General features: G+C 40.0%; 2 protein-coding genes across 5 annotated transcripts; one reads left to right on the top strand and one right to left on the bottom strand.

The window, feature by feature from the left end:
• The first annotated feature begins 197 nt into the window (after positions 1 to 197).
• a1cf (apobec1 complementation factor) lies at positions 198 to 12,282 on the top strand. Of its 4 annotated transcripts, none has more exons than XM_027009439.3 (12): positions 198 to 303; positions 2,720 to 2,863; positions 3,574 to 3,708; positions 3,930 to 4,060; positions 4,133 to 4,371; positions 4,582 to 4,746; positions 5,454 to 5,551; positions 5,678 to 5,957; positions 6,502 to 6,695; positions 8,066 to 8,202; positions 8,386 to 8,507; positions 11,020 to 12,282. In XM_027009439.3, exons 2-12 carry the CDS (start codon positions 2,765 to 2,767, stop codon positions 11,169 to 11,171), a joined length of 1,752 nt encoding a protein of 583 aa, XP_026865240.2. In that variant the 5' UTR covers positions 198 to 303; positions 2,720 to 2,764; the 3' UTR covers positions 11,172 to 12,282. The 4 variants fall into 4 exon arrangements, with proteins under 4 accessions (XP_026865240.2, XP_081554238.1, XP_081554239.1 ...); XM_081698112.1 differs by having other exon boundaries at positions 6,478 to 6,695; XM_081698113.1 differs by having other exon boundaries at positions 6,478 to 6,695; positions 8,386 to 8,516; positions 11,020 to 11,158.
• Positions 12,283 to 12,347: 65 nt separating this feature from the next.
• Positions 12,348 to 21,203, bottom strand: LOC113577019 (neutral ceramidase). The gene is made up of 19 exons (XM_081697748.1): positions 21,155 to 21,203; positions 20,692 to 20,835; positions 20,435 to 20,611; positions 20,066 to 20,193; positions 19,488 to 19,565; positions 19,226 to 19,346; positions 18,946 to 19,071; positions 18,294 to 18,380; positions 18,108 to 18,212; positions 17,773 to 17,854; positions 16,640 to 16,755; positions 16,457 to 16,551; positions 16,243 to 16,328; positions 15,987 to 16,048; positions 15,655 to 15,750; positions 15,417 to 15,569; positions 15,256 to 15,322; positions 14,103 to 14,187; positions 12,348 to 12,749 (listed from the first exon to the last, which is right to left on the bottom strand). Exons 2-19 carry the CDS (start codon positions 20,833 to 20,835, stop codon positions 12,560 to 12,562), a joined length of 1,998 nt encoding a protein of 665 aa, XP_081553874.1. The 5' UTR covers positions 21,155 to 21,203; the 3' UTR covers positions 12,348 to 12,559.
• Between the last annotated feature and the right edge of the window lie 5,938 nt (positions 21,204 to 27,141).

The raw sequence follows: 27,141 nt of genomic DNA, 5'->3' as shown, positions 1-27,141 counted from the left end.
TTTCTTCACAGAGAGGTTTTAGGGGCTGCTAGCTGGAGACACCAGGGTCTTGCTGTTCCTGATCAAAGGGCTTTTGCCTGGAGGGAGAGAGAGAGAGAGAGAGGGAGAGAGAATTGGAGAGAGAGAGGCAGGGAGATAGGGCTGGTTAACGATTAACCTGCCCAGCTTGTAAAGCAGCTCCAGGACAGTGAACCTTTGGAGTTTGATATGATGTGATTATAGAATCACCCTCAGTGACACGTTGCCCAGTTTGCCAGAATGAAGGTCTGAGTCTTCCGGGTGGTGATCTCTGAAATTGCTCAGGTAAGTTCCCCTCTTTTTTGCTCTTGGGCCTGAAGCCTCATGCTGAAGAGTCGTAGGACTGATCAGGCAGCTCACTTACATGGTTGCAGGCATGGTTCTTTTTTCTTTCATTTCCTCATCTGTGCTGCTGGTCTGTAAAAGCAATACGATACTACAGACACCATCAACATAGGATATAAGAAAATATAAGGCAGTTTCATGGCTAGCAAGATGAATTAACCTGAGTGACAATAACAGATGGGATGAAAAGAAAAGGGAAAAAACTCTGTAGGAGAAATAAATCACCCTACTCTGGTCTGCGCTTCACGAGGACTGATGCTGGTGAACATGCACTACTTCACCTATTTGCCTAGTTTCAGCTGATAAAGGGGAACTGAGCTACCCATCACAAACTGCCATTCGATGGATTCTGAAATGTGTGTGGCTACCACATGTATGTAGCACCATTTGTTCCCAGAGACAAAAGTTAACAGCTTACCGCTGTTGCTAATTGCTGTTGTTAGGTGTAATAATGATGAGGTATGGCCTGCAGCATATGGTGCACTTCACAGCCGCGGTGCCAAGATGTCATTTCTGGCTCTGTCATAACACACCACCAGACCTGCGCTTTACATTGAAAATCAATGTTTGCAGGTAATAAACAAACCGCAGAGGTGAGAAATGTATTTTTCCTTATGTCACTATGATTACCCAGTCCAGTGGAGGCGTCACAGGTGGTACAGGCCAGCACGATGGCCTTCACTCTTGTGTGTATTTAAGCTTTGGTCAACAAAGCCCCAAAAAGCAGATACTGATCCCAGCCAGATAAGACGCAGGTTAGTTATCTTGTTTATGCAAACGGTAACCAGGTTGGCCAGGAGTGCATAGCCAGACAGGCACGAGGTTACTAATGGACCCCCCTACTGTATGAAATCAGTCTTCATAATGGACATACTAATGCTCAGCCACAAAACAGACAGTCTCTTTTATCTCACATGTTTGCCTACATTTCTTTCTCCAAACAATATGAGATGATGGCAACAGTTCTGAGCTTTTTATCACTTCTTCTGGGGCATTGAATACATGGGGACATTTGCTGATTGGGAAAGCCTCAACTAATGGGTCGTTTCTTTGTGAGTCATATCATAGTCAATCATTTTCTGATGTGAGACTTGGATGGAACTGCCTGTGGGTACGTGCCCAGTGGTTGCAGAGGCCTGGAGCAGTCACCCACTTCCTTGCTGGCAGGCTGCATGGATGAATGACATTACACAATCGACATGAAGCACAGCAATAATGCACCGTGCTCAAGAGCCCTTTGCAGGCTCCCTGAAAGACCCCCAGGTGTGCTGAAATGCCCCCCCTCTCGTACGACTATTCACTGTAATCTGGTGACTCTGCTCCGGGCGGCATGGGGTCTCACAAGACTAGGCCATGCTGGCCTTGCGTGAACCACAGTGGAAAACAACAGCACCATGCACCCATATAGTACGGCAAAAAGACAATAGGCGTGAGGTCCTTTGCTTCATTGTGACTGAAGATGAACTGCAGTCTTATCCCATTTGACCCTGTTCTAAGAAGAATGGCTCTGTTTTTATGTCCCCCTTTTGATCAAGAAAAGCTTAAAAGAGATAAAAACAGATGCCAATTGTTATTTGAAGGACTCAGGGCTTCTGGTCATCTATCTTTTTTTTTTTTTATACCAGTGATTCAATCAATCATGTTGCACAATAGCTTCATCATCTGCAGGATTGGTGGATGAGGTATGGACTGGCAGAGCGAGCACTTCTGTCACTGATTTCAAAGCTGCTTTGCAGCAGGGGGGCAAATGTACTTCTTCACTGTTGATTGGACAATTTGGGGGGAATTGGGGTTCGCTTTTGCTCAATTTTACACAAATACAGTTGCCTGCTGCTCCGGATTACTTCAGTTAATAATTACACAGTGGTCCTTGACCTGGAGCTGAGAGAAATCATTTTTTCTTTCTTTCTCTCTTTCTCTCTCACTCACCCTTGCTATCCGTGTATTCATATTGGTAAAGCTACCCACTACTGGAAGAGAGGTGGAAAAAAAAGATGTTTTCTTCGCTCTGACAGGGCCAGATACATAGACATGGCTAAAAGCAGATACCAAACAATGTGAATTCTGCTTGGCAAATATGAAAGCACAGGAATAATGATGGCAGTATGATAGAGTTGGGACATAGTTTGTAAAGCGATTCATTTGATCTGTGCTAAACACATAACACAAACAGATGATCCTTTTGTAATTTGAAAAACAGGTGAAGCGACATTTTGTCTCCTAAGAGCTTAAACATGTAACAAAGAGTTATCTCTATTTACAGTCTGACAAGGCAAAACAGAGAGGTGCCATGCGTCTTAGAATGAATCAGCAAGCCTGCCTCATCACATGTGTTTGAACTTTGATTTAATTTCAGTGAGCACCCCTAATTTTGCTGATTTATTGCTGATAATCACTCACAATGGAAACCAATCAAAAATGCGGGGATGGACTGACTGGCACGCAGAAAGAGGCTGCACTGCGCGCTCTCATCCAGCGCACAGGATATCAGTTACACCAGGTAGGAGCCATCACCCACAGCAGGCTACAATACCCAGCATCCCCTTCCCTTAGAGGGCAACAGCTGGGTTTGGGATAGACAGACACACTTTTTATCATAACCATAAAGAGGATTTGCATCTTTGACATTATACCTACTAATGTAAAATTAGTGTTACAATACACTACCACCATGTGGTAAAAATTGTGCACTGCTCTCTATAGTCCTAGATTATAGCATTTAAAATTGTGCAGTATGTCAGGGCCAGTAGTAATGCCATCCTGCGCTGAACAGATTGCATATGTATAGGAATTTGTTTAAACCATTTCATATAGAAACAGATAAAGACTGGGGTGGGTTTAGCAGTTTTCTGTTTCCTTCATTTTTAAGAATCACAACAAAATTGTTATCACCTCTTTGCATAATTTTTCAACACAGACTTGTGCTTTCAGTGTAATAAGTAATAGTCAAGCCTTTCATGTGTCGAAACGGTCGTCTAGTGACTGTGAAAACCCAAACACGTGCAATGCAGAGGCACTGGACTGAACACCTCTTAAAGCATCCTCCATCATTCCATCCTTGTGAATAAACAATCACTTCACTCCAGGGTCCTCATGTTGGTAATTCATTGGCCATCTGAACACTGTGGCTGTTAACTGAATTTTGCCTGATGATCCTTACTTTCATTTGCTTTCATTACTGTCTGTCACAAGTCTTGTCCTCTCCTGTAGGAGAATGGCCAGAGGAGATATGGTGGCCCGCCTCCAGGCTGGGAAGGCCCACCCCCTGAGAGAGGCAGTGAAATATTTGTGGGCAAGCTACCACGGGACCTCTTTGAGGACGAGCTGGTGCCTCTCTGTGAAAAAGTAAGAAAGTTTAGATTTGGTGATTAGCAACCCAGACATCCTTTTTTATGTTTAATTATGTGTAATACATCTTCAAGTGTAAATGCTTATTAAAGGCCAAAAAACACATTAATTTTAACACAACTCTTGATTTGAAGTTCCTAATAAGGTAAACAAATAGGATAATATATTATGGTAATGGTACTTTATAACATTACAGCTTTTCCTTTCTCTGTCCACAGTTTGGCAAAATATATGAAGTACGAATGATGATGGATTTCAATGGCAACAATCGAGGTTATGCTTTTGTTACCTTCAGCACAAAACAAGAAGCCAAGAATGCAATGAAGCAACTCAATAATTATGAAATCAGGTAAGCTGTTATTTTTCTGTCTGCCTCACTGGAAGTAGCGCCACACCTGTGACATCTCTGATTTCTCTTCAGGAATGGCCGGCTCCTGGGGGTCTGTGCAAGCGTGGACAACTGTCGCCTCTTTGTGGGGGGCATCCCCAAAACCAAGAAGAAAGAGGAGATCCTGGCAGAGATGAGGAAGGTGACTGATGGTGTGGTGGATGTGATCGTCTACCCCAGTGCAGCGGACAAGAGCAAGAACCGCGGCTTCGCCTTTGTAGAGTACGCAAGTCATCGAGCCGCTGCCATGGCTAGGAGGAAACTGCTTCCAGGTTAGAGGTCTCAATTCAGCGCACCACCCACTCTTACCAAGTCTGTCTCAAGTACATCTGAGGCCTTTCTGCCCACTTACAGCATAGTACTGCGACAGCATGTCCAATGGTAGGTTCACACTTTGGCGCTTTGGTGCTGAGTGATGTGTTGGCATGATGAGGTGTGGCGTGGTGTGTGGTCACTAATGAAAGATGTGCGTGGATGTGCAGGAAGGATCCAGCTGTGGGGACACGCCATCGCTGTGGACTGGGCAGAGCCAGAAGTGGAGGTGGATGAGGACACTATGGCCACTGTAAAGATCCTCTACGTGCGGAACCTAATGCTAGCCACATCTGAGGAAACCATCGAGATGGAGTTCAATGCCATCAAACCCGGTAATACAAGGGACGACCAGCAGGCGCCTTAGAAACAAAACTTTAAAATGGAATGTAGTATAAAGGCAGGTATTCTGAAACAGGAAAACATACTGAGACAGGTGAATGTTCCCAGACAATATATGGGTCCACTCAAGAAATCATGCCCAGGTGTAAGCAAATATGCATCAAAGCATGTGTGTAGTGCTGGGTGCTCAGTTCTTGGTAGCTCAGTGCTGAAGGTACTTGACTTGTAATTGGAAGGTTGCTGATTCAAGCCCCACCACTGCCAAGTTACCACTGTTGGGTCCCTGAGCAAGGCCCTTAACCCTTAATTTCTCAAGTTGTACTCAGTCATAATTGTAAGTTCCTTTGGATAATAGTGTCATGTAAATGTAAACTTATGAGCAGGGGAGACTAATGAAACTTCAAACTAAAGAAACTAGTGATTTGTGATATTATCTGCTAGGGGCAGTGGTCAGGGTGCTTGACTTGTGATTGGGCAGTTGCTGGTTTGAGCCCTGCTGCTGTTGAACCCCTGAGCCTCATTTGCTCCTGTCTAGGTTTGGGCTCCCTGACAATACCATAACCTGCACCTGTTGATGGTGTGGTATCTGTTCTACTGTATATGATAATATTATCTGCTATGAAATGTTGTTTTCCTTTTTGGCATCTTATTTAAAGTCATTTTGAAATTTTACCAGCTGATGTATGTAACCAACTCACAGGTGCAGTAGAGAGGGTAAAAAAGATCAGAGACTACGCTTTTGTACACTTCTCCCAGAGAGAGGACGCCATCACAGCTATGAATGCACTGAATGGCAAGGTGGGCCGGTGTCTTTACATCTACCAGTTACACTTCACATATTTGTAGAATTTGTGTTCTACAATTAAATAATGATTAATGTTTATTTGAATAATAGGCTAATCCTTAATCAATTTGATTCTTCAGGTTATCGATGGGTCTCCAATCGAAGTGACTCTAGCCAAGCCAGTGGATAAGGACAGTTATGTTCGCTACACTCGTGGCACAGGGGGGAGAGGAGGGGCTTTACTGCAGGGCGAGTACACCTACACACTAGGCCAAATGTATGACCCCTCCGCCACCTACCTGGGTGCACCTGTGTTTTATGCCCCCCATGCATACACAGCTCTTCCTAGTCAGTTCCGCTTCCCCCCTACGAAAGGTCATGTGGGCACACGGGGTCTCGTGCGCTCGCCTTCTGTTAGAGGTGGGTGTTGCAGCTAAAGTTTCAGTCTTTTCTAAGCATTAATTAATCTTTAAAGAACAACAGGCAACTAAATTAAATGAGTGAGAATTACAATCAAGTAGGCAAAGAAATAAATTATTTATCTATCTTATTTAACAGTGGTAATACTGTTTGAATTATATATTTTAGTACAGACTATATATATATATATATATATATATATATATATATATATATATATATATATATGACAATATGAATCGTTACTGTTTCTGCAGCATTTCTAATCTGTTCTCCATGCCTGCATAATACAGTCATGTGATATCAATTAAACATTAATGGAAACTGAGCTATCCGCATTTTCACAAAATCTATAAATTCAATGAAATAAAAATCTGAGGTACTTGAACTGAAAATCAGAAGGAGCCTGTACTGTGCTGGCTTGGAATACATCAACATGATCAGTTTTCTCTGAGACTTGATTGAAACCTGGGTGATTTCTGGTGATTTGATTCGATTTAATGCCTTCTTGCATTCCTAGAAATTTACATGAATGTGCCTGTAGGGGCGGCGGGTGTGCGTGGTTTGGGCGGCCGAGGATACCTCGCCTACGCTGGCGTGGGTCGCGGCTGCCCCACCTACCAGTTAAAGACCGACAAACGCCCCGAGGACAAACTCTATGACCTGCTCCCTGGCATGGAGCTCACTCCCATGAATCCTGTGACCCTGAAACCCCAGGGAATCAAACATTCTCCGCAGGTACACACTCATGAACACACACCATGCAACATAATCTTTATGGGTTTTTTTGTTAAGCTACGTATAAGGACTTTAGGAAACCTATATCTGTAATTACTTTCTATGTTGGTCTTGTGGGTACACAGTATGCATGTAGAAGGTATGAACTGTTGATTTTCAAACATCTATATGAAACATTCTCCTGAATGTTTCCCCTTTCAATGCAATTTTCTTCCTGTAGCTCACCTGGTAGAGCAGGTAGAGAACAGTGCTAGCAACACTGTGCTAGCAACCTAGGTCATAGGTTTAATTCCCAAATGAGTACTGAAACTCTGATAAATGCACAGGTCTTGCTGGATAAGAGTGTCTGCGAAGTGCTGTAAATCGGGTGGTCCTGACCTAAGGTTTGTGTAAGACTCTGTAACTTTTTTTCCTGTGCAGATAGAAGATTTATGAGTGCCTTCTAGATAGCTGTGTAGAAAAAACAAACAAACAAACATGCATTCATGCTTGAATAATCTCTTTGAGTCTGAGCAACCAAAATATTGAGCAAAAGCTAGTAATTTTGAGTAAGATAGCAAGCAACTATGATAATTCTCAAAATCAGCATTGGAAAGTTTGTACTATAATTCAGCAGGATGAGCCAGACACATGTAGATTAGCCAAATAATGTTTTTATCAGTAGAGGGACAATCCAAAATCAGTCAAAACAGTCCAAAACAGAGCCAGAGAAAGTGGTTCAGAAGGCAACCAATTACAAAAGGAGAAATCCAAAGAAAACATCAAGTAATGTCGAACCGGTCGATACAAAGGGAGTACCAGAAACCAAGAATACTGCTCCATTTGCTCAAAAAAACAGAGGCAATATTTTTGCAAAGAGGCAGCTAACAAACAGGACATAAATAGTGATAGAAAACAGGTGTTTCACATCAGAATTCTGGGGATGCTCCTGGGGATTCTGGGGAATGTAGTAACGAACCATAGTGTTAGCTTTGTTGGTTAGGGCTACTTGTCCGGAGGGCTGCATGACATGTACATGCACGCTTGTACCTGCTTGTGATGTGTAATTCCGCTTAAATGGTGAAAGCACACTGGGCATCCCAAACAGTCAAGCATAATTCTTAGGATATTTTGACCACACCCTCACACTTTTTAGATATTTGATCAGTGATCTATAAGTTTGATCAATTAACTTTGATTCAGCCAGTCTTTGAGCAGTGTCTTCTCATAACTGTTTTTTTTTTCAAAACCTTTTTAATATAACACTCAAGTTTGTTATCACACCAGTATTTTTAGTATTTTACAATTTTACTACACCACACAATTACACACACCCCTACAGCATTCCCTACAGTTTGAAGGAAGAAAATAATAATTTCTGCAATTTGCAGATCTTGGAGGATATATGTCAGAAGAATAACTGGGGACAACCAGTGTACCAACTGCACTCTGCCATCGGACCAGATCAGAGGCAACTATTCCTTTACAAAGTCACTATCCCTGCACTGGCCAACCAGTATCCAAGCATGTGAGCTGATTTCATTTTGTCATTGTTTGTTTTTTCCTACAAGAATCCTACATCTGCATAGTATTTGAAGTCTAAAGCTGTACAGTCGAATCCTAGATTGTCCTAGAACCCACTCATGAAGGTGATGCTCACAAGCGAATGTTAACTTTTAACCCTTGGTGTTCCTTGTGTGCACTCCTCCAGCCACCCAACAAAGCTGTGCGCTGCAGCGGACGAGGCTAAAAGCCACGCTGCGGAGCATGCACTGCAGACCCTGGGGCTGCAGACAGAGGGCGCCGATGTATCTGCAGCGGCAGCATTCCCAGGTATGTGAGGTCTGTAAGATGTTTATCATAACTTTATTATGACTGGTTTACGTTGAAGTCTGATGCCAGCCTTGATCTTACAGGCTCACTGAGCCTCTGAAAGGTGGTCACAGACATGCTGAAGCAGATGAGCGTGTGCATTTACGCCGTTATGTCTTTGATATGTCTAGTTTACCGCTAAGGGCCGAGGAAAGAGGGGCGTTTATTTCCACAACTTTACTTTTTGCATACTTAGAAAGATGTCAGCAGGCAAATAAAAGTTTTATTATTTGTTAGGATTGACAGTTGTGCGTAAATACAAGGGCCACCTTATCGTTATCCTCATAGCCCAGTGGAGAGTATAAAGAGAGAGGCCATAGCTGGCAGTCTGAACTGGTAGTCACAGTAGACATTTACAAGTTTAGACTCTGTTTAATAGACTCTACAGAAATATCTAAAATTTATGAAATCTTACTCCAAGTAAAACCTCTGTTCATTTTCTCTACACATCAGTGAGGAGGCAAGGTGTGATTGGACAACACTAAGATCAGCATTATATGATAACAGGAGATAACGAGTACAAACTAGTAAGGTGAAGCCTATCTTGTAGAGGCCTGTCGGTTAGCTGTCTTAGCTGGGTCTTTTAGTTAGGATTGTGCTAATATTTACCTTAATTTGACATAGTTTTATAACCCATCACTAGAATGACTAGGGGAAAAAAACATTATTAGCATAATTGACATTTACAGCCTCATTATACTGAGCACAGAGCAACTGATAGCTTACTAATACCGGAATGTCGGCCCACCTTAACAACTTTGCTATCTTAGTGAGAAAATATCTATATTACACTATAGGAAAATAGGGCTGGGCTTTTGCGCTGTACTTTAATGTGTTAAAGTTGCGCTATGTGAGAATTCTAAGTCATATTACTGAATCAAGAGGGAAAATGTCTGTTAAAATGTGTCCTGCTACTGCGAGTCACCCTGTAAAAGCTTCAGACAGGACTCAGGCTGTGGCCAGAATAAACATGGCTTGGTTTTTTTATTTATGAACAGGCTTTTTTATTGATAAATTGGTCATTACCAAAATAACTAGCCAGATTATTATTGTACCATTGTAATTGTGAAGTTGTCTTGGCTATATAGCTAACGTTTGTTGGCTAATTTGCCAGCATTGGCAGAATACTTTGTTAATGGATTCTTGGGCCTAGATGTTTGACAAACTAGACTAACCATTAGTCTGTTTTCTATGTACTACCACCTGTCTCCTTTCGTAAATGCAACCAATATAAAATATACTTGGCTAAAATTACCCATGTGCTACCCAGCTGTCATATGCCTCCTTAGTTAGCTGTCAGCTATGAGTAATAAAGTAATAGATATTCTGCCAAAACGGCTGGTCTCAGCAAACCCGTGTTGTGTTGGCATAGCTTTCTACAAAACTCGATACCTGCGACGGCAACCCAGATAACCAGATAGAGCTGAAATTTAACCTAATGAATATGAGTTTTTATTTTCATAGTCTAGGTTATATATGTGTTTGAAGGATCTCAAATGCAAACCCACCATTATATTGATAAGGATGTGATTACAGCAGTGGATAATTCACTTAGCTGTGCTCTCAAAAACATCTCCATCACCGAGTTATGACTGAGCTCTCTGTGAATACTTCATCGTTAACGCAGATAAATTTGCTTGGGGAAATGACACCTAGCATAATTCACACAAAATATTCTTCCACATGCTTTTTTTTGCAATTACGTATTCCCACCAGAGAGATAACTAATAGATAACAGGCATTTGTTGCTCCGCCTCATTCATTTCTGAGCAGACAGGCAGGTGTTCTTGGGGACCACGGGATGAAGACAGCAGTGAGCTTTCTCAGCTATACAAGAAATATATATTAATTATGAACAAACAGTAGGTCATTCAGCCTGTAATTTTCTTTGGGGGAAAAACACCAAATGTAAATAAAATCACAGAGGAGCACCTGTTAATTATCCACAACTTATTCTAAATTTAATCCCATCCAAACAGGTCTTAAGATTTCTCACGAAGCATGACGGTATAACCTGCAGTTCAAAAAGATACAGCAGCACACAGGGAGGTTGACATGCAATGCCAAGGTGTAGGCAGATGATCTATGAGTGACAACTTGATCGCAATGATTGGATGGATAAATGAATGAATGAGAAGTGATAAAATAAATTTTGGAAAGCCCCGAAGCCCTGGTCAGAGCTCTACCCAGCAATGCTAATGTGCACCCGCCTCCTTCGGTGAGCGTTGGGTATTGAGCATGCTCCTCTCCTGCTGAGATCAGTGATGAATAAACAGTCAAAAGAACACAAAGAAGTGAGGAAATGTGAGACCCATATAGAACCAAGTGCACACACAGCATGCTCAAGAGCTCTTCAGTTAAAGGGGTTTGCATCCATTATTGTAAAGGGCATTTCAACAATACACTCAATTAACTATTCAGCCTTTGTCTAAGATTTAACACTTTTCCTCATGTCTTCCCCATGGTGCTCCAGGTTATGCAATAGCCAACACGGCTGCTACAGTTGCTGCTTCCCATCTCAAACAGGCCATTTCTCTGGGCCAAGAGCTAGCAGCTTACACCACCTATGAGGGCTATCCAGCGTTTGCTGTTGCTACCCGTGGAGATGGTTACGGAGTGTTCTAGAAACCCACCAGTGACTACGTTTCTACGGACATCAGATTCTGTATCATTGATTTCTGTTTGACACAATGTGTCTTACTACACCTTAACCCAAGAATGCTTGCTTTCTTTGAGTGGAGATGGATGCTAATATTAGCACACAGTAGACTGCCATCATTATTTAGTTCACCTTCCAACATGTGCCTTTTTTCTATTTATCTCAGGAATATGTCATTCCAACAGCATTTCAGCCCAATCTCTTATAGAAAAGTAAGTCCTCTTCGTCCATAATGGTCTCAGGACTTTGAGGTATGAGATAAAGATGAGAAACCTGTATATTGATTGATTGGATATAAATACTTTGGTAAAGTTAGTGGTAATTATTTATTTTATATACCCTGTTAGAGTCAGTTCTGTTTCTTACACATCCTCTAATGACAAGTGATCAAGATTAAATTTGGACCCTTTCTAAATAAAAGATTATATAAAATATAAAATATCCTCAAAAACCAAACACTACTCCAAATAAGTAGCTTTGGAGGACAGTGTATTGGCATAGGGAGCTTTCATACTTTTTGTTGTTTTAAAGTAAATGCTAGTTTTGTTTCAGTATTTAACAAGTAAAATATCAGGAATGTTTAATATAAAAAAACAAGCATACATAAGCTTTCATATTTAGCTGGTAATATTGTCTTTTTGTCCTTTTTTAAGATATATGTAACACTTATAGTCATTTAGTTCCTAGGTCTTTTCCTTATAGCATTACTTTTTTTCAGGCTTTCTACCTACCACAAGCTTTGAATGTCCCATTTCATTGTTTGATGAGCAATGAATGTGAAACTGTTATCGTGACACATTTTGTCGAGTACAGCAATGCCTAAGCAGTGACAGTATTAAAGTGTGTGTAGCACTTAGAAACTTATTTTTATACTAGAATTCCAACATTTGTATGAAGGTGTTTTAAAATACTACAAATCATCTGTCTCAATGATTGGCATTAGAACCAGAGGGAAAATCATAAAAGGTGGACTGGGGGATATTTCAGTTCAGAACATCATTGTGCTACAAAATGAGAATGAGAGATGGGATAATTCAAACCTGTCATCTGGCCATCAATAAATTCAGTTCAATTCTGTGTTGTTCTTGGTTTTTTTTTATTCATATGCTGAATACAACAAATGCATGCTGATTTTAAGAATCACCACAACCCCACTGCTGTTCAAATAGTAATTAAAAACATGAAAAACATCTACCAAAACCATATTCACAAGCATCTATGAGCATCTAATCATTAATTAACAACACTGCTATTAAGGCACTCAGTATCATAGTATTTCATCTTCAAAAATACCTGGAAGCTGCTTACAATAGCTTTTTTTCTCATTCAGAAAGGCACAGATGTTTCAGAAGGATTAGAGTGTTTTAGTGACTCTAAACACATCAGAGACACCCTCATATGCAGTTATCACAGGCGTGACAATATTGAAGCGTTTGTAGTGGCCAAAGTGTCGGATCCTGTAAGTGCCAGACTGCGCTGAGAGAGGAATGTGCCACTCCACGGTGGCATTGCTCTGACCACCAGATCCTTTAATCCAGTGAAATCTGGATGGACACGCACACACGCACACGCACACACACATGCACGCACACGCACACACACACACACAGTTCTGACAGCTTAGTCATGATCAAATCTCTGACAGCACTATAATATAAACTCATAGATGAAAACATAAAACCAGCAAAAATAGGCTAGAATAGTGGTCCAGGTAAGGGATGTGCTATGATCTCCAAAACAACCAGTTAACTGAACCTGTGCAGAATTTTCCTCCCGATTCCCCATATCACATTCTAAGCATAACTATTCTACTTCAAGATTGATTTTACACAGAGTGTACTTCTAAGCCATAGTATCAGTAACAACTAGTTGTGCAACTAGTTGTGCAAGTATTATAGCTAAGGAACCAAAGATGTATTATGCCTCTAACCTGATGTTTTGTGGACTTTAGAATAATTATTCTATAGACTGTTCCTGAATTTAAATCCCTGTGCTCAAGCGTACTGATGGAAGTACATCATCTGATTGTATGAGATATCCAGTTTATTATTTTTAGTAGTTATTTTAGGAAGCTACTGTAGAAATGCCTATCAGCAGGCTCATTTCTGGCTGCTGAAAGCATTCATTGACCTTAGCCAAACTATGCAAATATGATATTTTGGAAGTGGTATAACTGCCAAACATTTCCATCCTGTAGCAAAAGTCCCATTGGGCACTTCCCCACTGGCATTCCTACTGCTGGGCACTTTCCCAATGGCATTGATTTTCAATAGACTGCATTGGTTTCTTATGCCAACTGTACTCTAATTTCAGAAAAGAAAAAAAAAACCTGTGGTCACACAGTTTTACTGACTGCATGCTATGCCATATTACCAGGTTAGTTCTCAGTAACACTGTAGGTTAAGCTCCCTGCTTAAGCACTTCATAAAATACTTATAACACAGGCATAAATCAGAAGTCATATATAGGCATCTGTGAATGCTTATGTAACAACTGCAAGAAGTTGACAGCAGACATTGGTATGAAACTGGCATTGATTCATGTTCAATTTGGAGTTAAGATTGTGATATGTACATACTGCCAGTAATTCAACATCACAAAGATAATATGTGGACATTATTTCAGGTGACCATCACAACTTAAATCTTCTAATTTGAACTGGTGGTGAAATGATAAGCCATGATAAGGTCCTTACTCAGATTCTGCCTTATCAGTGGGTACACCTCAAGAGATAACGCAGTCTTAGAGACCGCACAATAAGCACTCTGTATCTGGCTGTGAAAGGGACACCAAGCCACAGCTACACCTAAATATGCACAAATAGGCCATTAAAATGTCTAATCAAGGTGCTGATGCAGATGTGCATAAGAAAAAGGACGATTAGAGACACACGCTACCTTGTCTCCCACGATGCATCTGTATGGACAACCACCCATGTGCCAGTGTTGTTTTGAAACCTCTCCACTGTGACAAAGGTCTTGTCTCTCTAATATCAGAAGAATCACAGATTAGGAGTGATATTCAAGGAAGCATTTTAATCACCTCAAAATGAGCAGTTTTGAATGGATATTTAAATGGATAAACCACTGTTCTTTATTCCAGCTGCCAGAAGGAAAATGTCTGAGTTGACTATAATGCTGTGGTAGTGTTTCCCAAATGGAAGATGTATGAATAGTTCATGTTCTGGATGTCTGCTGTCCTTAATGGTGCAGACTTCAGATAAATGTCCCATAGCTGGAGCAATGGTGTGCCTGAAATATTTTATTCAGAATTTATACAGTGCATTTCAGTTCAGACTTTACACAGGGGGTTTCAGTTCAGAGTTTACACATGCATTTCAGTTGTTTGTGAGCCTACTCAGTTGGGTTACCAAACTTCACTAGAAGGCCTGCAGAGAATACTCTCTGTAAGCTCTCAGGAAAGTCAACAAAGGTTATTGTCTTTTTTCAGACACACATTTTTAAAAATCTCTTTTGTGATCATATTGATCTGTAGTGTATTTTAGTGTAGTGAACAATTATCACAGACAAAAATATTTTATGTGTTTCTATAAATGTAGAATAAATGGCTTAATTTAAGCATACTTATGACAAACTAAATGGGAAATGGTGAATATTGAGATTATATGAGACTATTACAATTATCGTTCACCATTAATCTTAATGCTATCCAGTATGTTTGAATGAAGTTTCATTCTAGATCAAAAATCAGTAAAGGTTCCATCTAGTCGTGATATGTTGGTTACAAATATGACAGAAAAGAAAAAAATATTCCACTAGGAAAAATATCCTATCAGAATCAATGAATTATGATGATCAAAGAATTATGCTGATCATGTTTTCAACAGAAAAAATAGAATGTACTACAAAATATGCATTACTTATTTCTGTTTATAAATATTTATTAAATAGTATCTGCTTGCCATATCAATAAGTTGTTGGGGTTTTTTTGCAGAGAGGTAATACCTTTTTTTTGTCTGTGGTAAGATTTTGCTACATAAGTGGTAAATAGAGATTATGTTATTATCTTGCAATATATCTTTAACTATACAATGGCTCACCATGTCGCCAGAGTTTCTTGGGTTTCCAGCAACAAAAGTGACAGATGCAACCTCTCCCTGCACAGTTGGGTCAAACCAAGAAACATTAGGCAATTAACGAACTGTATCAGTATCCTGTATAATCAGAACAACATGATTAAAACACACTCACCAATTTATAGCGAGGATGAACCTGCTCCAGGACCTGTCCGAAGGTGGAGTTAGCAGGCTGATTATCCACAGGCGCAGGGAGTAGCAGAGTGAAGAGCTGACTGTCTTTAAAGAACGGAGGCTCAGGACCTTTTGGTAATTCCTCCACCTTACCCTGTTATGGATTTCATTAAACACACTCCAGTCAGTAAAGTGAAAAGCACACATGACATGACGTATGTGAAGTGGTTTACATTCACCTGTGCGATGGCTTTGGCTAGTCCTCTGAAGTGCTGGATGTAGGCTGACAGGGTGTGAGGCCCATAGATGGTTGAAGCAGCTTCATATCTCTGCACCTGTGGGCACACAACACATACTAGGGAGCCCATATGTGCCTCAGGGTCCAGGAGACATTCAGTGTGTACTCTTGGTGCCTCGCAAATCCCAAACAGTAACCGCAGCAAACTGCTGACTGCAAGTACAGGGAATTTTAAACAACAAATCTAAAACTGGATCCACTGAAACACAGAATATGCATAGTCCTCTTAAGACAACCATGATTAAGAATAAAAATTATGTTGTCTTTAGTTACCTGGTACTCTTCGTGTGTAGTAATGTAGTGAGTATAAATGTTGCAGAGACCAGTGATGACAACTTCTGTGTTAGTGAAAGCCTTTTGCATCTCCAGCTCCTAAATTAGTCAACATAAAACATCTTCATCCTAATAAACACTCTCCGAGAGTTCTACCATGATGCTTGTGGAGGCAATATGCTAACATTAAAACCAGCTTGTTATTACCTCATTAATAAAAGCCCATTATGGTAGAATCTCATGATTAGACTTGTACTGATTAGATTCCTTCCCTGCATTCCAATGTGTGTGTGTCTTTTCACCTGTTTGACAGCCTCTCTGATCCTTCTTCCTGACATAGTTCTAGAAAAACATGAAGACAAAGTCTCATACCTTCTGATTCACATAACATTTGACAGTTTTCCTGTTTATGGGCTGATTGCTCCTTTAACGCAAAATTAAGGCCAACACATCTGGTCCCAAACACTTACGTCACCTCTCCTGGGACAGCAACCACAGCCACCGAGCCAATGGTGATGATCTGAACATCCACTACATCTGGGTGCCATGGGAGAGGCCAGTTCATCTACAGATACATCAACACAAATGCAGTTCTCAGCTAACAATCAGAGTCCTGTAAATGACCTGTAAAATCTCATATAACCTGCTCTTACCTCTCCAGTGCTGAAGAGAATGGGTTTGGGGTCATGACATTCCTGAATCTCTTTGGAAGGGGCACCCAACAAAGTATCCCTGATACCATCCCAGAAGGGATCACCTTCAACTGCCCCTGTGCATGCAGGTGTTACTGACACAATTTTTACATTTACAGCATTTAGCTGATGACTTACAATTATGACAACTTGAGTAATTGAGGGTCTTGCTCAGGGGCCCAACAACAGTGGCAACCTGGCAGTGGTGGGGCTTGAACTAGAACCTTCTAATTACTAGTGGTTACCTTATACACTGAGCTACCACTGTTCCAATTATATATATATATATATATATATATTTGGAACAGTATATATATACTATTAAGACAACCATGTCTTATACTCTTAAGTATAATTAAGTATTAATTATATATATATACATATATATATATATACATACACACATATATACATACATATATACCATATATACATACACATGTAGAAACCTGAAGAGGTCTGTCTGATGCTGGGTAAGTTTCTGTGTAAAGCTAAAGGCAGTTTTAGCAGTTTGTGAATTTTTTTTGTTTTAGCAGTTTGTGAAATGTCTGGGGGGAAAAAAATCACTCTGGAAGTCTACACATCTGTTTCCATTCCAGCTAAAACACCTACTTTACTTAGTGGATGAAAAAAGATTAAGAGAAGATGATCAAAAGAAGTTAATCACAACCCTTTCAAAGTCAGGGCTTTGAGCATTATATAAAAATCCACTTGAAATCTTAGTATACCTCCCACCCCACCCCACCCTCATGTATTCTTAGTTTGGCCTAAGAGCCTTCTGGGAAAGGTGAAACCCCTGCAATTTAGACAACTGGTACCTGACTGAACATGTTCAGAAATCAGGACAAAATAAGAATTTCGCATCCTAGATCTGCTTGAGCTGGGCTACTAAAAGGAACCTGAGCAATGACAAAGGATTAACATAAAAATGATTGTTATTACAAGACTAAAAGTGGTCTTTTACTGAATGGGGCAATTATTTTAGAAAGACTGAAAGAACAATTTCTACCTCAACATTCCTTTAGTATGTTTCAACAATGCTCACAAAATATTTCTGATACTTGAGTTGGCTCAGACAGCAGAGGCTAACTTACCTTGTGTAAAGTTAAGGTCTCCTCCTCCATCTGTTGTTCCTGCAGCAAAGCTGTGGCCAAGTGCAGGTTTACATGTCTTCACCTGGTAGCAGTATAAATAAAATTAGCATTTTAATGCAAAACATAGCTTTTGATCACTATATTTGTTTTATGGCTTATTGTGACACAAATAGCATCCCCCCATTTGTACTTATGGTATTAAGTCAGTGTCCAGACCTTTGCGTAGTCTCATGGCTTCTTCCACAATTCCTGCCTTGCATTTGCTTGTGTAATTGTTATCTACTGCACCATCTCCATGCCTCATCTGAGTGTGCTGATTCTCTGAGGATACTCACGCTGTGGGTGGAGTTAAGGTGGATGGTCACATCCGTCATGTTGACCCACTGATGAGCAGTATGGACACTCCCACGTACCTCCTGCCCTGCGCTGCCATAAAGCTCCTGCACACCAGATCACTGTGTCAGGGAGTGTGGAGCACAAACCTGAAGGCCACTCCAAACCACCTGCATCTGGTGACATACCTTTGCCTTTTTGTAGATGTTCTGCCCAATAATTCTGGTGCTTTCAAACATGTCATTACCCGGTCCAAAAGCAACACACATTTTAGTCTGTGAACGCATCCAAGAAGAGACATTTAACATATAGGTTGATTAGTTTGACATTAATCTTACACAAATGCAAGCAGTTTTAAGGAAATATATTTTCCAGACCCAATTCAAAATTATATAAAAATTATGAATATGTTCATTTAAATTATTAGCAATTAAGAAGTTAATGTGTACTTGTATTTTCTTTGGCTAAACTTATAACAGCATCTATTCTTAAAACCACTTCAGCCAAAAGTTACAAATATCTTAAAATGGTTTGCAAGCCTATTACTATGGGTGTGTGTGGACACAGCACTTTCCAAACTCCAGTCCTACACAGCAAAATCTCTTCTGTGAAATTTATGCCTACAGTGTTGAACTAAATCACGTTGTGTTTTTGCACACTGTAGGGTTTGCTGCATGCTCTGCCAAGTTAGCATTTTCCCCAGATCACGTGCTGCAACTAAACTATTAATCATCTTGCATAAGATGAAGCAGGTATGTTAGCACAGGGCCCACTGTGCAGGCCACAGACTGGGAAACTGCAGTAGCTGATGAACTCTGTAAATCCCTACATATAACTCACGCCACCAGTGGGACAGGAGCTGTTGAGGTAGTCACACTTCTTCCCTGTGTTCATGCAATATGGGCCACGAGTGTTAGGAGACACATCTCCACTGTTACTGGTGCAAAATGCTGCTACATATGGTCCCTAAAAGGTGATGAGACAAGAAAAGGTAGCCTGGGACCCTTTAATTATTAACATCTGTTACCTGGAGCTTTGTAAATAAGACTGCTACAGAATTATATTATATTATATTATATTATATTATATTATATTATATTATATTAATCAGACATCTCACCTCGCCAGGTAAGGAGCCAATGTTCTTCTCTTGTTCAAACAGATAGGAGGCATAGCCAAGGTTGTCTGAGCTTACCATGCGATTCGTGTAATTCATGCTGACTGCATGAACAGCAAACCAGCTGAAAGGAAAGTGAGCGTGTTCATACCGTTATTTTTTTGTTGCCATTTTACATCGCGACTAATCATTAAAATGCAATACTCTGACAGTGATCCTGATATTCTCAGGGGTTAGTTTGCAGACTTGTTTAAAACTGGCATACCTGATCATACCCATTCCATTCCCATTCAGATCTGTGAATTTCAGGATCACAATCTGCTCATCTGTATTTGATGTGTACCTGGATGAGAAAAACATCATCAATTTATATCACTCATCTTTTCAGATGAGTTTTCAATACACATTCTTTATGGTGGCCATGAAGACCCATCGTGCTGGAAATTTTAAAAAGCGCTGCAGTTACACAAAGCAATTTACTTTTTCGTGTTTCGTCTTTTTCGTGTGTTGTGACTGGATTTGCAGAGTTTCTGAAGTTGCATGCATTTTCTGAATTTGCACTGCGTTTCTGAAATGTTGCGCACGTGTTATCATTTTGATGAATATGTTTTGTGTAACTGCAGCATGTTTTTTTTTTTTTTCAATGACAGTTCCATTGGTAACTTGCAGTGCAGTGGGTTTTCCCGGCCACCACAAATATCTAAAATGTAATGCATATCTAATACATGTAGTGTGATGCCACGAATTTAAAAAAAACAAAGGATCAATGAAATGAAATCAGTCATTCTCAGTTTATGGAATAAATACTTATATGTGCTTAATATTTGATATATCAATGTATACCTGTTTCTTTCCTGCTCAGGGTTGTTCAGGTATGAATGTGGACTCCTGTTAACATTACTACCCACAATTTCTCCTTTGTTGATAAAGATTTTACCAGGCTTCATGGTTTTATGTGCCACATCAATGCTCTGATAAAGGATATTATGGACATTGCATAAAACATTAAACAATGAATGCACAGCAATCTGCTATTTTACTATTAAAAAGACTATATTTAATACTGGGGTGAGGCAGATTATTCTGCACAGTAAAATAACAAAAAATGAAAAGTTGAACACTGGGTGACTTCAGTGATAAAATAAAATGCAGTATATCTTGTAGTTGAGGACAAAAGCAGCACATTACATTTTTTTTTAAATGTATACGCACCCTTACGATGCCCTTGACAATGGCTTGAGTAGATGGCTTGATGTAGCCTTTACTGGTGATCATGAAGAGGGTGTACTGGAAGTACCCTGCCAGGCCGGAGTGTGTGTGTGTGCCACTCAGTACCACGTTGTCCTGCCGGTACAGATCTCCATACTTCAGCTGGAGCTCCTTCAGCACCTACAACAGGCAGAGCAACGTGAAATACAAAATACACGGTCCTCAACATTGCCAGAGGGGAAGTGAACAGCCTTAATTACCTCTAGCCTCAGTCTTTGAGAGACCATGCCTATATCTGCACTCACAAACACCACCCTCCTGCTACCGTCATCCACAATGAAGGCCCTGCTGAACAAACGAGTGTGGATGCCTGCTGCTGTCTGCTTGGGGTTGGCGTAGCCCATCTTATGCAAAACAAACACAACACAATCATGCAACCATTGATGGCATTGATGGCTCAGAAGCCCATACCACATCCTTTATCCTACATCATAAATGTTATCGCTGTGTACTGATCATTCTGGTTTACTTTCACACAGCCTCACTTGTGATCAAGGCATTTTATATTGGAGCTAGAGTTTCACTCTTATTTAAGCTGGAGAATATTTAATGAACATATTCCCCCTCGTTTTGGTTAAATAGAGAATACTGAATACTGAATGCTGAATGCATCCAGAGAATACTGAATGCTGAATGCATCCACAAACTGGGCCAGTCACTCACCAGGGGAACATTGGCCACCGGGCCAGTGCAGTCAGCTCTGCCGACTCCAATCAGATAAGACTTCTGTGGAGGCGTCACCATGGGAATGAGCTCTCCTGTCTCTTCTGTGTATGATGTCCACATTCTTATCATTCTTATTAAGGACTAACAATTACATGCTATATCACAAGTAAAAAAGGAACACTTTTCTTGTCTTTTCTGTATTCTGGCAGATGTGCATTGTGTGCATCGTAACACAAATATCATTGATAAATGATAGCGTGAGTATCACCCTGAATACTCTCTCTGATTTAGGACATCATAAACAGGATCTAAATCAGGCAAAGTAAATGCTAATAAGACTCATTACTTGTTTGGGAGCTCATGTTGACGGCAAAGACTGTGATGAGCCCCACAGTGACTCCAGTCATCAGCAGGAACAGAACCATAAGCAACACCTCCAGACTGTTGAGGCCGCAGCACACAGCCTTGCGAGCCATGATCCTGAACTACACACACAGAACCTCCTCTAGATGCTAGCCACAAATTACAACACTCATTTAATGGGTCTACAGGAAAACACAACTGTCTAAGGGATGGTTTGATCAAACTGTTTACAACATTAAACTACACTAAATATAAATATTCAGTAACTATAAGAAAACATCATAGTAAATGCACAATAAAATCACATTTCAAATTGATTTCTGATTGGATAAGATAGTTTAGTGATGGGCTGTGCCTTGAATGTCAAAAAAAAGGAAAGAAAGATAAACTTAAGAGCCCCTAAACAGATCCAGTAGACCTAACCTGTCAGTTAAACATACAAAAAAACCTACAGGTTGCTCACCTGCAGACGGCTTGCGTTTAACAGGCAGGCTCCGTGACAAAATCAAAACCTCTGACACCTTTTCAAATAGATCTGGTCGTAACAGGAAGGTATGTACAGTGTCCATGGTCAAAGGTAGCTGGGACTGTTTTACAGCCACTGTTCAATGTCGTCCAAGTGTTAAACATACCTACTTTACTTGTTGGACAGTGTATAAGTTGCTATAAAGTGTAAAGACATTAGATTACAGACACATGATCAGTCACGGAAATTATTGCCATTTTCCCCCAAATCAAAACATTTATCCAAAGCAACTTACAAATATGAGTGAGTACAACTAGAGCAGCAATTGAGGGTTAAGGGTCTTGTTTAGGAGCCCAACAGTTGCAAGGCTTGAACCAGCAACCTTCCAATTACAAGTCAAGGACCTTAACCACTGAGCTACCACTGCCAAGAAGAAATAATTATTCCCCTTGAAAGATGGAAAGCCGTTTTTAGTGTTCCAGCTATAGGGGAATATTATAGCTGAAAGTGGTAAAGTTATAACACAACATATAATCTATTCATAAATTTGTTCTATTGAATGTTTATATCCTCATTGCTCTGTATGTGGTAGTGAGGCTGGATTTCCAGCAGGGGGCACTGGAGCTGGATAAAGAGGGAGGCAATGGTGAAGTACTTCATCAAGGCTCCTCTCTGTGCACACCCCCACACCTAGATATAGTACACAGTTGAGTTATATCAGGAATGCTGTTCAGAGATATCAGGACATCTTTTAAGGCATGAACAGATCTAATCAAGATTACGTTGTGTGCTTTGTCCTTCACAGTGTTTGGGGATGTGAGGTAGATTGCAATTCATGTATCTACATTAGATACATTGATTAAAAATAGCCAATACGTTGATAGACTAGATATGTTGATAAAAAATGGCCAATGTCAAATGTAAAATAGGTAGTGAGTACTAATACGTAGCTGCAGATATATGACAGTGCAGTGGTATTCAGATCTGAACCTTGAATTCAAATCCAGTCCTGGATTTTGTAATATGTTGCTTAAATGATTAATGTCACTGGTTCTTCACTTTGTGATCACACCTGGTGATAACAAAAATCTGTAGGATCTGGACTTTGATGACTAAGATTCAAAAACTTCTGCAACTGAATATTTAGTATAAGTAATGGGGTAGTACAGTATTTTTCTGTTTTATAGTCTCAGGTCAGAGAGGAGGGTGGAGGTTTACAATCCTGTGTTAAGGGTGGTGGTATGGATACATTGGCAAGGCAATACTTTTGTATTCAGAATGAAAAGATATTTACACTCCTGGGTTGAGAGTGAGAGTGTGGCCATGACAAGAGCAAAGAAGTTTGGTTTGCTGTTTGTCTGGTGCGTGACAAAGCTGTATTCTAGTCTGGTAGAGCTGGACCAGGCTGTTACTTGGGACACTGGAGTGTGAGACAAAGCTGATCACTTTCTTCAGTTATTTTTTTTGTTGTTGCAGGTGTTTTGCAGAATAGGGAAGGTCGTTCCAGTGATGTGCTGAGCAGTCTTCAGTCTGCAGGGTCTTGCAATCAGTGGTTGTAGAATTGCCATGTCACACCATGCTGCTGTTGCTTACAGTCTCTTCAGGGGTGTTGTTATGCCTGTTTCAGGGGGCCTATAGCCCCTCCCCAAATAAGCATGTATTACTAGTTTAAATTGTCAATAGTTCCATCCTGCCATCGTGTCTGGTAAGTTGCAAGATATTGAGAAATAGGGGGCACTAGGACCTAGGAGAGGTGCTGCCACGTACAACAGCCCTGAAACTTGAATGAGTCTGAATTGAGTCTGAAAATTGAATGTTTGTGCTATGTGGGTCACCATGACCAGGCACTCTGTGTGAGACAGAGTGTTGCTGAAGACTGTGTACCTTCAACATTAACATGAAGAAAATACATAATTTGCATGTTTTACAACTGTACAAAATGAAACCATATTGACATGCTAGTGAAAATACCATTAAGTTAGCAGAGGATCTGATGACTGATGAACAAATGATAATGTAACATTACTCAAAAAGGTAACTCAAAGGACTTCTGCATTAAACAGCTTGACATTTAGGTCAGATGGTAGTGGATGGTTTGTTCTTTTTCATTTTTGCAATTCTGAGGAGCTTAGCACCTGAATATCTCTTTAGGGCAACAGTCAACTTGTCTTCTACTTCTGGCCTGATAATGTGCTGTGTCACAAAGCATCTCAGTGTAGTTGTGTGACCATGACGTTGTACTGGTGTACTACATTACGACCCAGTAAACATAGACTCCAAAACTTGTGGAATGTGTGCTTTGTGATTACTGAGTGATTATTTGTTAACAGGAAGACTATCACTCAATTGCTTAGCAATGGTGAATATTCTATGGTGAATGCATTTTATAGCAATTGGCACTGATTTAGTAGAACAACTTCGCAAAAATTCAGCAAGTATAACTACAGCAAATGCAAAATTATTATCCCTAATATTGTATCCAGTGTGGATGGTTCTTTTGAAGGCAAGCTATGCAAGCGATTAAGTGAACTCAAACTTGATAAAGCAATATGTTTAGAATATTTTCCTGCCAGGTTTCTTAGGGACTCTTCAAAAGTCACTGCTCAACAGGGGTTGTGGTAGCTCACTGGTTAAGATACTTAACTAGTAATCATAAGTTTGCAAGTTCAAACTCAACCACTGTAGGGTCTCAAAGCAAAATCCTTAATTGTGTAAGTTGTACTCAGCCATGTTTGGATTGAAGTGTCAGCAAAATTATCTCATTAATTTGCCATTGAACAAGGAAAGTTCCCAGAGGTCAAGATTGCACGAATTATTCCTCTTTTTTTTTTTTTTTAAATGCAGTAAGACAGGGGGGGTTACAGACCAGTGTCATAGGAAGGGTTGTTTAGGAGCAGATTGAGGGTTATATTTCAAGGCATTTATTGGATGAGATACACTGAGATACACTCTGAATTTAGGTCTCATGCCACAGAAACATGATTGCTATACTTATCTGATCTTATTAGGAAAAACAGATAAAAAACATTTCAGTCACACTCCATATGGGCTTTACTCACATTTAGCTGACACTTTTTATCCAGAGCTACTTACAGCTGAATACAGTTTGAGGGTTAAGAGTCTTGCTCAGTGAGCCAACAGTGGCTTGAACTGGCAACTTTCTGATGACTAGTCGAGTACCTTAACCACTGACTTACTTTCAAATTCTGAGGAAATTGCACCTCAGGGAAACATTATCAGGCCTTCATTTTTGAGCTTTACATTAATGATTTGCAATCTTGCAGTTATGCAGTTGGTTTCTTTATGCTGACAATGCTGCATTGGTATCTCAAAGATAAAACTGAGGTAGAACACAGATTAAGTTTAGAGCTTCTAGAAGTTTCAATTTGGTTGTCTGATAAATTGTCTCTTCATCTAGGAAAAACAATTTTGGCCATTTTGTTTGGTTCTTGAGGAAGGCTAAAGAAATCTTTAGATTTTCAGTGAAGTTGGGTCAGGTTTCTATTTCTAGTAAATCAAGAGTAAATTATTTATGTTGTGTTTAGATAATCAGTTATCAAGGGAGGCAATGGCCTATAAATCATTAATTAAAATTGAGGAAAAAAACTAAAGCTGCATTAGTAGATATGACAACTAGGCACCTTAATTCAAGGACATCTTGTTTATGCATCTACCTTCTGGAACAGCATTTGACCTCAATCTATTAATAACAGACTTTAGATGTCTCAAATCAAGTTGATTATGTACTAAAAATACCATTCACATACAAAAGTAGAAATGATAGTAAATAAAGTAAATAAATAAATCTAAATAAACTTGTCCCAGACTACCCAACTAGAGGCACCCAATTTAATTTCAGAGTTTAATGAGCAAAACACATTTTTATATACTGTGGCAGCTACGTGGAACAAACTTCTTTTGTATTCAGTATTACTGTCAATTCAATCTATCTATCTATCTAAGAAAAGGCACATGTGGATTCACTCCTGACGTACAGTCACATGAGTCAAAGTCAATCCATATTAGCTTGTATGATGACTGAGAAGCATTCAGGAGTTCATGGCTCTCTCTTTACAGCATGAGAAGCTCTTTTGCAAAGAAACACGGGGTGTTGGGAAACTCATTTTTGGCCACATGTACTGTAACACTGAAATGTAACTGAAATATTCTTAGCATCTATGACAATTCCTGTAGATGTTACTTTACTTCGAGTCTGTTACAATAACAAAGCTCTGTGAGGCCAAATTTCAATGTAAATTATAACTAAATTCACTCATAAGACAAGAGTCAGCTTCTAAATCCTTTTTATCAAATCCCAACTCTATTCATATGTGCACTACAGAGGGAACAAGTATAAGTGTTGAAAATCTGGTGAACTATATTTGGACTATTGGGAGGTTGCTGGACCATACAGCTTGGTCGTGATGTCTAGTGGGACATTTGGTGAGAATCACAGAGGTAAGTCGATAAGCTATGATATAAATATAAATTTAAATATAATGTCATATGGGTGGATAAAATAAGTTTAATGAAAAAATAGGAACTTTACAATAAATGATGGGTTATTAAATTCCACTAAAGAAACCAATAAACAAATAAACACACAGACAGACAGACAGACAGACACACACACACACACACACACACAAAAAAAAACAACCTAGAAAGCTAGTGATCAGTACTTACCACATGGGATTTATGAAATTTAGTATCTGACACTTATTAAAATTAACAATAAAATCAAATAAGTATTTTGGAGGTTGGAATAATTTCCGCCAGTACACACAAAAAGTCATGACATTCATCAGCAGCTTACCGAACACTGAGCACAGAGTCTTACAATGGCTTCCCTAATTCAGAAAGGCACAGCATGTTTCAGAAGGACTAGTGTTTTAGTGACTCTAAACACAGCGGAGACACCCTCATATGCAGTTATCACAGGCGTGACGATATTGAAGCGTTTGTAGTGGCCGAAGTGTCGGATCCTGTAAGTGCCAGACTGCGCTGAGAGAGGAATGTGCCACTCCACTGTGGCATTGCTCTGACCACTAGATCCTTTAATCCAGTGAAATCTGGATGGACACACACACACATGCACGCACGCACACGTACATGCACAAAGAGAATGTTCAGAGTACCAAGTCACTGTTTTACA

Source organism: Electrophorus electricus, chromosome 15 (genome assembly GCF_041902795.1).
Source record: "Electrophorus electricus isolate QZ-2024a chromosome 15, ASM4190279v1, whole genome shotgun sequence".
Classification (NCBI taxonomy): Eukaryota; Metazoa; Chordata; class Actinopteri; order Gymnotiformes; family Gymnotidae; genus Electrophorus; species Electrophorus electricus.
The sequence above is the reverse complement of the archived record's forward strand: the minus strand, read 5'-3'. Positions and strand labels throughout refer to the sequence as shown.